The sequence below is a fragment of the Terrapene carolina genome, unplaced genomic scaffold (assembly GCF_002925995.2).
Source record: "Terrapene carolina triunguis isolate 2854851 unplaced genomic scaffold, T_m_triunguis-2.0 Scaffold443, whole genome shotgun sequence".
NCBI classification, from domain to species: domain Eukaryota; kingdom Metazoa; phylum Chordata; order Testudines; family Emydidae; genus Terrapene; species Terrapene triunguis.
Genome location: NW_020664794.1, coordinates 133,186 through 143,834, shown reverse-complemented (window position 1 = coordinate 143,834; position 10,649 = coordinate 133,186). Strand labels below are relative to the sequence as shown.

Below are 10,649 nucleotides of genomic sequence, written 5' to 3'. Positions count from 1 at the left end.
TTTTTTGCTTGGGGCAGCAAAAAACCTAGAGCCGGCCCTGACTTGCATCACCTCTGTGCCTTGTCTGGACTGAGCTTTAGCCGGCTGCTCCTTGCCCAGCTCTCCGTTCTGACGTAACCGAAAAACCAGCATTCATGTCAGATGAGAAGGCGACGTAGAGGTGGGAGCCATCCATGGCCAAGATGAATTGAAACCCCAGTCCCCAGTCCCATGAGCATTCCAATCATAGAACTGTCTTTGGAGTCAACCAGACTCCCGCGCACGGAGCACTTACAGAATCATACCCAAATTATAACCCAAACCCCTGGGCAATAAGGACTGCGGAGTTCAAACCAAGCCAACTCCCTGCTCCACTCCCAGGCCTCTGTGCATGCAGCAAGACATGGAAGTTACACTACAGGAAGCAAAACATAAAGCAGACCAAAAAAAGGCAATGAGTCAAAGACCATGAAGAATTTTCCTACCTTTGAACTACATGTTGTGCTTTAAAAAGGCACCTATTAAAATGGGGGGAGGGATAGCTCAGTGGTTTGAGCATTGGCCTGCTAAACCCAGGGGCCACTTAGGGATCTGGGGCAAAATCAGTACTTGGTCCTGCTAGTGAAGGCAGGGGGGTGGACTCCATGACCTTTCAGGGTCCCTTCCAGCTCTATGAGATAGGCATATCTCCATATATATAATTTTGATATGGTACATAATGGAAACAATTAGATCAGTGCATAAACAAAAAGGAAACAGCATTCATTAAAGAAGTGCGTCGGATCACGCATGAGGAGCGCAGCCTGAGAGGCAGTTTTACAAGTTTGAGGCCACTGTGTTATATTTTCTTCTGATCTGTCTGGATAAACGTAACTTCCTCCTTGGGTTAAAGAAGACACCAGTTTAAATCCGGTTGATAATGTTCATTTAAATCAATGGTTCTGAAAAGAGTCTCTCGGTTACTGGGTGATGTGTGGGGACTGCACTGGAGAGAAGGCTATCGGAGCACACGGTTTCATGATCTTCGCCATGTCATAGCATGTATATTTCCACATAAGCAGGGCAGTGTTCTCCTTCACTGATGTTTTTGAAAGAACGGGTTCATCTATTTGAAGTAGTTTGGGATAAGTTTAATCAATTCAGCGTCCAGGAAATAACTATTATTGGGATAGTTTTGACATTATTTCTTACTCGCCACTGAAAAAGCATCAAGAATAATGGCTTTTGATCGCCCACGCATCAGGATGCATTTAAACCTGCCACACAGAAATAGATCTGGGTCTGTGAGAAGAACAGAAAAACGGATTCAGCATTACTCACTGGCCTTTGCTGTTCTTGGTCAACAGCCAGATTTGCAAAAGCATTTCGGTGTCTAGAGATGCAGCTAAGCGCCTATGAGAATTTTCAAAAGCTCCTAAGCAGGTTAGGTGCCTCCAGCCAGATCCTCCAAGTATAACTCCCACTGGGAGTTAGGTACGTAACTACTTTTGAGGACCTGGGCCAGAGATACCACTGAGAGTCAAGGGGAGTGGGGTGCCTGACTCACTTAGGTGCTAGTGCAGTGGTTCTCAAACTTTTTTACTGGTGATCCCTTTCACAGAGCAAGCCTCTGAGTGCAACCCCCCTTATAAATTAAAAACACTTTTTAATATATTTACCACCATTATAAATGCTGGAGGCAAAGCGGGGTTTGGGGTGAAGGTTGACAGCTTGCAACCCCCATGTAATAACCTTGTGACCCCCTGAGGGGTCCCGACCCCCAGTTTGAGAACCCCTGTGCTAGTGAGATTGACAACAGCACCTATCGGCATCTTTACACACCTAAACACCTTTGTGAACCTGGCCCCAAATAATTTCTTTGAGGAACAGTTTTCAACAGCTGAATGAACACTTCAAAAAGTTATTTCTTTGATTCATTGCTCAACAAGAACCAAATCATATATTTGCTGAATATTATTTGACCAGCTGTTCTTCATACCCCATTAATCATTCTCCACCCCTTCCAGCCCTCCATGTTCCCATTGGCTAGTTGAGGGTACTGCTGAGGGGTCTACCATGCCATACCCACATCCTACAGTCTTCCTGAGGGTCAGTCAAGCTCAGAAGGTTCATCATCAGGCATTTGGAAAACCCAAGGTTTGAATCAGCCCTGCGTCTTCCAAGCTTGCCCCCTCTTCTCCTGAGGGAACGCTCTGCTGTTCAACATGGTTCCTGCTTTGCCAGATGTTTTCTGGACTTCTCGACAATTACATGCTGTTTCCTGACCTGCCGAGCCTTAGAAAGTCTAACACGGTCTCTGTGTTAACCGGAAGGCAGGTTTGAAATATCCCCCCTCTCCTGACGAGGGCAATTCAAGGAGCTGTTTAAACTCTTTCTGGGACGTGTTTGGAAATCTCCAGCTTGAGAGCCCCAATTCCTCCCTTGTTTGCTCCCCAGTAAGTGAGAAGATATTTACTGATGGATCCATACCCAGAGCCATGCACCTCCCTCGATCTGCACGTCAGCCCCCCATTGGCATCAGCCGGAGTGCCAGACAGAGCTGGACGGGAGAGCATCGCCCTAGGCACATTCACTCAGTCGCTGACCCACGTGGATCCTCTGATGAGCGATCAGACTCGTCTTCTGGCTGAAGCTCTTCCCGCAGTGAGCGCACTGGAACGGCCGCTCCCCGGTGTGGATCCGCTCGTGCGACACGAGCTCGCACTTCTGGCTGAAGCTCTTCCCGCAGTGGGCGCACTGGAACGGCCGCTCCCCGGTGTGGATCCGCTGGTGTTTCACCAGGTTGGCACGTTGGCTGAAGCTCTTCCCGCACTGGGTGCAGGGGAAGGGACTCTCGCCAGTGTGGATGCGCTCGTGCTTCACGAGGTTCGACTTCTGGCTGAAGATCTTCCCGCACTGGGCACAGGTATAGGGGCTCTCCCCAGTGTGGGTGATCTGGTGAGCCACCAGCTCATACCTCTGGGAGAAGCTCCTCTCGCACTGGCCGCACTGGTAGGGCCGCTCCCCCGTGTGCACGCGCTGGTGCTTCACCAGGTTGGATTTGCGCACAAAGCTCTTGTCGCAGTCGGCACATGGGTAGGGCCGCTCCCCTGTGTGCAGGCGCTGGTGGGAGATGAGCTCATAGGTGCGGGAGAACCGCTTGCCGCACTGGGAGCACTGGTGAGGCCGCTCACCCGTGTGGGTGCTCTGGTGTGAGGCCACGCCTGACTTGTGCCGGAACCTCTTCCCGCACTGGGCACACTGGTGGGGCCGCTCACCCGTGTGGGTCTTCCGGTGCGAAAGCAGGCCCGACTTGTGGCCGAAGCGCTTCCCGCATGCCTCACACTGGTGCGGCCGCTCCCCCGTGTGGGTCCTGTGGTGCGACACCAGGCCGGACTTGTGCACAAAGCTCTTCCCACACTGAGCACACTGGAAGGGCTTCTCGCCCGTGTGGATCTTCTGGTGCTTGGCCAGGTTGGATTTGCGGATGAAGTTTTTCCCGCACTCACCGCACTGGTACGGGCGCTCCCCAGTGTGGATTCTCTGGTGGAGGGTCAGGTTGATATGCTGGGTAAAGCCCCTCCCACACTCGCCACACCGGTAGGGCCGCTCGCCGGTGTGGATACGCTGGTGGATGGTCAGGTTGACGTGCTGGCTGAAGCCCTTCCCGCACTCAGCGCACTTATACGGCCGCTCCCCAGTGTGGGTCCTGCGGTGCTGAACCAGCTCCGATCTCCAGGTGAAGCTTTTCCAGCACTCGTCGCATTTGTGTGGTCTTGCCCTTTTCTTGGGTGCCTGGTTCCCACTGGGCCACGTGCAATGGCTGTTCCCTCTTCCACCTTCAACCGGCTGCCTCAGCCAGCCGCCTTCCTCGCTGCTTGGCTCTGGGACACGGACGCTCTGAGTGCTGCAGTTCTTTGCCTTCTCTGAGCCGTTGGCCGAGCTGTTTCCAGTCGGCAGCTCCGGGGCTTCCAACTTTTCAGCACATTCCTCCTCATTTTCCTTCTTGCTTCTCTGCCTGGGCCAGTCCCCTGCTGGATGGAGAAAAGAGTTCAGGCATTACTTATGGATGGGATGGTGGTAACAATTCATAGATTTTTAAGGCCAGAAGGGACCATGCCCATCTTCCAGTCTGACCTCCTCCAGAAAATTTCACCCAGTGATTTCTACATCCAGACCAAAACTTCTGGGCCAGCTAACGCATGTTTTTAAGCATGACATCCAGTCTTGATTTAAAGCCTTCAGGTGATGGTGAAATGATCACATCCCTATTCCAATAGTTATTATTCCAATAGTTAATTACCCGGCCTGTTACAAAATGTGTGACTTATTTATAACCTAACTTCTCTTGCTTCACCTACCATTCGGCATTTGTCTGCTAGGTTAAAGAGGAATCTACTATCAAAAATCTCTTCTCCATGTAGGTACTCAGAGATTGTGATCTAGGCATCTCTTAACCATCTCTTGGATAAACTGAAGGGAAATCCTAGACTCACATGTATCCTTGGAGTAGCTCCACTGGCTTCCCTGAACATCGGGAATGAGTCTGGCCCCCAGTGTTTGGAGAGTTATAAGAACATAAGAATGGCCATACTGGGTCAGACCAAAGGTCCATCTAGCCCAGTATCCTGTCTACCGACAGTGGCTAATGCCAGGTGCCCCAGAGGGAATGAACAGAACAGGTCATCATCAAGTGATCCATCCCCTATCGCCCATTCCCAGCTTCTGGCAAACAGAATCTAGGGACACCTTCCCTGCCCAACCTGGCTAATAGCCATTGATGGACCTATCCTCCATGAACTTATCTAGTTCTTTTTTGAATCCTGTAGTAGTCTTGGCCTTCACAACATCCTCTGGCAATGAGTTCCACAGACTGACTATGCGTTGTGTGAAAAAATACTTCCTTTTGTTTGTTTTAAACCTGCTGCCTATTAATTTCATTTGGTGGCCCCTAGTTCTTGTGTTATGAGAAGGAGTAAATAACACTTCCTTATTTACTTTCTCCACACCAGTCATGATATCATAGACCTCTATCATATCTCCCCTTAGTCGTCTCTTTTCCAAGCTGAAAAGTCCCAGTCTTATTAATCTCTCCTCATACAGAAGCCGTTCTATACCCCCAATCATTTTTGTTGCCCTTTTCTGAACCTTTTCCAATTCCAATACATCTTTTTTGAGATGGGGCGACCACATCTGCACACAGTATTGAAGCTGTGTGGGTGTACCATGGATTTATATAGAGGGAATATGATATTTTCTGTCTTATTCTATCCCTTTCTTAATGGCTCCCAACATTCTGTTTGCTTTTTTGTCCATGTTTCCTCTTTTTGTGCAAGTCCTTTTTGATTTTCAGGTCATTAAAGAGCTCCTGAGGCAGCCATATTGGTCTCTAAGCACCGATTTTAGAACTTTGAAACATCCTATTCAAGTTATTTATGTGTCAGGATTATTATTGCTTTTCAAAAAATATTTAACGGAAAAACTGCTCTCAGCCCTGACAGCAAATGGATACACCAGTGACTGTGCGCGTATATGTGATGTCACAGAACAACACAATCTGTGGGTGTGATTCTCGGCCCTGACTTCAGCTGGTGTACTACACCGGATTCGGAGGGAGGGAGATAAACACGGATAGGAAAGAGAAACTCAACAAAATAATGAGCAATTTCCCAAATAGGCTACACCTCTCTGTGGAGTTACATTCCCCCATTACCACCGGGATTTGTCCTTTGGGTGCTTTTCCTATTTGTTCTAAAAATACCTCCTCCTCCTGATTTGCTGGTCTATAGGGTCCACTCCCCTACCATGAGGGGGACGTGTCTGGTGCTTCAGCCATGGGCTGGCCCTCTGCACAGGGGCGAATTTCTCTCCCTCCATTCAGGGAAACTGAGCAATGACCTGCTTCTGCTCGTGATGACGCATTCCACTGATAGCAGAGCTGCACTGAGGACCGCTGGGAATGCGCGTGTCGCTTTCCGTGTCCTGCTTTGCTGCGGAGCAGTTCCAAGAACGTTGCTTCCTGTTTTACCAAGTGGGGCTCAGACAGGAAGCCTCTGTGGGGGCTGGGAAGGTGCCGGAGGCTCACGTCAGTGACAGCAGCATTAGAAAGGCTTGTGTTTCCCACATGCAAGAGGTTTGAGGGTCAAGGCTGGAGCAGCATGGGGTGCAGTGTCACCAGGGGGTGGTCGTCTGTGACTGTCCCCCAGGAGCACACTGGCTTTCCCCAGCGATGTCACGTCAGGGGTCGGATCTGTAGCTGGTGTCAGTCAGTATAGCGCTATTGACTTCAATGGAACTACGGACATTTGCATCAGCTGATGATCTGGGCCATTGCATGCTTACTAGGTAAGACTTATCCTAGGACCGGGAGCTCCCTGGAACAAGGACGAGCTTTTTAAAGCCAATGTGTACAGCACCTGGCACTGTGGGGCTCTGATCCTGGACTGGTTGCCCCTAGGGGTTACTATAAAACCAATAAATAATAATAGACTAAAGACAGCCCAGGGATTTCAATGATCCTGCTGCACCCGGTAAAACAATGAAGGCTGATCCTTACCCAGAGAAATCAGATTTGCATAATTCTCCCTCATCACCTCCTGGTACAGCTCCTTCTGCCAGTCTGCCAGCATCTCCCACTCCTCCCGGGAGAAATAGATGGCGACGTCATCGAACGTCACCGGGACCTGCAATAACAAGCACCATACCCTCAGCACCTGCTGCTTCAGTCACCACTCGTCCCTGGCAGTTGTGGCGTTCCAGCCCAGCCTTCCAACCTCTCTAGGCCCCTTCATATCCTCCCCTGTCCTCCCTGGCATTGAAAAGGCTTCCCATTGCAGTGCCATTGGTGCATGCAATTCGTGGGCCGGTCCCCTCTTTTTCCAGATCATGAAACACACAGTAACTAAAACCCAGCCTAAAATCAAGCCCAGCAAAACCCTCCTGGGTATCTCTCTCCAGCTCCACCCGGCATTGTTACTCATTCCCCTTCACTTCCGTTTATAACCCCACTCCACCGCGCCCCCAGGTTCCAACCCATACCCCAGTGGTGGTGTCCAAACCAGTGCCTATTAGCGGAAAAATTAAGATTTCGTGACACCCTGCACTTAGGCTCCCTTAGTGTCTAATTCCATTGCTGCTGCTGATCTCCCCACAGCCACTACTTTTGTGAGTTCATCAGAATAAAAGCAATAACATTCGTCTGGCGTGATTGGTTCTTTATTAGCCCTCGCTGCTTATTGCTCATGGTTCCGCCAGCCTCCAGTTGCTTACAGGGTTTTTAACTCTTAATATTCCTTCCGGTGATGAAAGGTAGTGTAATCTAGTGGGAGAGAACTGGACTGAGACGAAGGAGATTTGGGTTCTATTCCTGGCAGCACGGTGCGTGACCTTGGGCAAAACACCTCCTCTCTGTTTCCCCTCCCACCCGTTGTCTATTTAGACTGTAACCTCCAGTGGAGGGGACCATCTCTTGCCACCTGTCTGTACAGGGCCTAGCATAATGGGGCCCGGATAGGATGTCCAGATGTCCCAATTTTATAGGGACAGTCCCGATTTTTGGGTCTTTTTCTTATATAGGTTCCTATTACCTCCCACCCCTTGTCCCGATTTTTCACATTTGCTGTCTGGTCACCCTAGGCCCGGATCTTGACTGCAGCCTCTAGGCTACCATCAATATCTATCCGTATATTGATAGACATTGCTAGAGATTAAAGTGTGACAAACCACACAGCGATTGCTAGGATTTCTCTCTTTTTCCACACGCCACGATCTACCTTCTTCCTGTCTGCTCAGCCTCCAGGGTCATTAGCGGATTCCTTTTAAGCCTTACAATGCCGGTTATCTGGATGAGCTGCTTTGTATATATTCTGGTTCTTTGCATGTATCCCATCTCCTGCTGTCCATCCACAGCTCCAGCCTAGGCGAGCACACCTCCTCTTTGGTAATTTTCTTACCCATGGCCAGATTTAAGCAGCACGTTATTAGTCGAGCCATTGTAGAGCCCTCGTTGATTTCATCCCCTACATTCACTCCCAGCCTGACCTTTTCCTATAGCGTTTTTTTGTTACCCCAAATCACCACAATTTTCAAAGTCCTTCTTATTCCTCTTAGCTCCTGTGATGGGGTGTCCTACTCAGATGGGTCCAGGCCATTCCGAAGTGCAGGATGGCTTGGAGGTCCCCTCTCTGCTTGGCACAAGAGGTGCTGGCAGACAATATTTTTAGCAAACAGTGAATTTGCTGGAAAAGGCATTTTTCCGGGCACCGAAACGATTTGTGAATGTGGGTCAAAATCAATGAATAGTTTTGGACAAAAAACCAAAATGAACATTTCAGAAATGGCAAAACATTTTGAAGCGTTTGGCGAGTTTGTTCTGAAATGACTTTTTCCAGACCAAATGTTGTTTCCAATCGACATTTGAAATCTTTAGTTGGACCCAGATGAAATGTTTGTGTTTGTTCATTCTGCTGAGAACATTTTTTTAAAATTCAGTTTGGGTGTGAAGCCAACCGGAGTTTTTTCTGGCTGTTTGGGTTTGGCCCCTGACTCAAAAACCCAGTTATTAACTCAGCTCCAGAGACAACCCCCAGACAGCCGTCGCAAGGTCATCCTGACTTTCTCCTGCCCTTATCTTTTGCTTTCACAGACTGATTATTCCTATTTGGCTGCCTCCCTTTTTCTGTTTCCAGCCTTTTTGGTTCACAGGGACCCAGTGAATTATAATTCTCCCAGTTGCGTTGCACACCTACTCAGCACTCTCTCCCAGTGTCTTGTAGATTCATCGGATATCCTCTCTTGTACTGAGTATGCACCAATCTTCTGCCCCAGTGCATACCCCATACAAAACTCATACCACGTCCTAATGCAATATGCTTAAGAAGTGTGCTGCCTCTCCTGCTAGGGGTGGGTTTGCATAGAGGATAATAGCCTGCTACTGCTACCATCTAATAGTGCTGCCCCTTCGGCTCAAGTAGTGGCCTCCCCTCCCCTATTTTGGTTCTGAAGCACCTAGGTTCAAATCCTGCTGGTAGCTTTAGAACTGTTCCATTATTTGTCCCCTAAGAAGTTCTTCACATAAACAAACATATGCACAAACACACACACATACACGCCCCCGCACACACACACATACACCCCCAATTAAATAAATCAAGCTCTTCCCCCCCCTCCATCGGCTAGGAAGGAAGGAAGAAATTGTTACTGTCACTTCTTTAGTTACACAGCTGGGGAGATGGCTCAGATGCTGTGGCCATAAGAGCCATATCTGCAGCCAGCCAGCAGCCAGCCAGCCAGCGTGTGCATCAGGGTACCATGCTGCGGGCACTCCGGACATGTCTGCACGCATCCCTGGTGCACCTGGTGCAGGGGGTAAAGGCCCCCGTCGGGCAGCGAGCGCAGCGCTGCGCATCGCCCCCCCCCCCGCTCCATAGCCACACAAGGGAAGTTGATTGTCAAATCTCCTACCTGAGCCAAAGCCCCTCCCGGCATTGTCCCGGCGGCTGGGCCGCAGGCGGGGGGAAAGGCTTGGCTGGAAGCTCTCCTGGCGCCCCGGCTCCAGCTGGGGGGTTCCCCCGTCCTCCGCTGCGCTCGCGGCTCCGCTCCCCGGGGCAGCCGCAGCCGGGCTTAGACGCGCTCCGGCTGGAACTGGAGCGGGCGGAGGGGGCGGAGGGAGACAAAGGCTGGCGAGCGGGGAGGGGACGGAGCCGCGCGGAACCCGAGATGTCTCCGGATTTGCCCGCACGAGCCGCGCACAGGTCTGGACACAAAGCGGCGCGGCAGGGCGCGCTCCGGGCATGCGGCCATGGCACCGAGCCCGGGTCACGGCAATGCCTCGGGCGCCCCCAGACAGAGCACCAGGCGGCCCTAGCCGCGCTAAACCGGATCACCAGGGATCCGGATCTTCCGTGTAAACCCCCCAAAATCACCCATAACAATCCGCGTTTCCCCAGGTTTAAAGTGAACGTGAGTTTCCCTAGCCACAAATGTCTATATCCGTGGTGCGCACAATGTGTCCCGATGTACAGGAGAACCCCACTGATGGGAGTCTCCGTTATCCGGCTCCTGTGTGACCCGAACCACCAGCCGCCTTGGGCTGACAGCGACGGGCTGGAGCAGTCAGCCCCAACCCCATCAGAAAACAAAGGGTTGAAAGCTCTTTGCCAGCTCCCCTGATTCGCCCAAGTTTGGGTTCTCCAGCGGGGCCCGGTTCGAGTGGATAAACGGGGCTCTGCTGTACATTTAAAGCGCCTTCAAAAATCAACCCCAGACGGGGGAGGTGCACTCAGCCGGTGACACTGGTGCTGTCAGTAAAAACTAGTGACTCCTTCACACCGGCTTTTCTTTTTTTACACAATGTAAAAACTAAAGATTCTCTGTCAAAATGCAGATTCCGCCTTTTTCCCCGTGGCAAACGGATTTCTAGGGTCCCCGATGATCACCCGGTTCTGGGGTAGCCTGGATCTTGGGCCTGGAGCACCAGGACAGCGATGAAGCTGGGCTCCTGCCAACAGACTTCTGGGTCCCACACTACTCTCAGGTAAACCCTACGGCGTTCCCAGGCCCTGACACCCCTCCATGAAGCCAAGCCAGGCCTCTCTGTCCTGGTGGGGCCAGGTCTGGGGCTCTCACAGTAGGTGGCATCAGTCCCAAAGCCCCGTATGCACGCGATGGGAACGTCACACCTCCCCAGCTGC

At 51.0% G+C, this 10,649-nt stretch overlaps 1 protein-coding gene across 1 annotated transcript in view; it reads right to left on the bottom strand.

The window, feature by feature from the left end:
* LOC113407850 (zinc finger protein 436-like) overlaps nucleotides 1-9,490 on the bottom strand; it is a 44,425-nt gene extending 34,935 nt beyond the window's left edge. Inside the window, exons 1-3 of the mRNA XM_026658419.2 lie at nucleotides 9,421-9,490; nucleotides 6,515-6,641; nucleotides 2,553-3,992 (exon numbers count right to left, since the gene is read on the bottom strand). Of these exons, the coding sequence (XP_026514204.2) occupies nucleotides 2,553-3,992; nucleotides 6,515-6,641; nucleotides 9,421-9,444 (1,591 nt within the window). The 5' untranslated portion in view covers nucleotides 9,445-9,490. The remainder of the gene's footprint in view (nucleotides 1-2,552; nucleotides 3,993-6,514; nucleotides 6,642-9,420) is intronic.
* Between the last annotated feature and the right edge of the window lie 1,159 nt (nucleotides 9,491-10,649).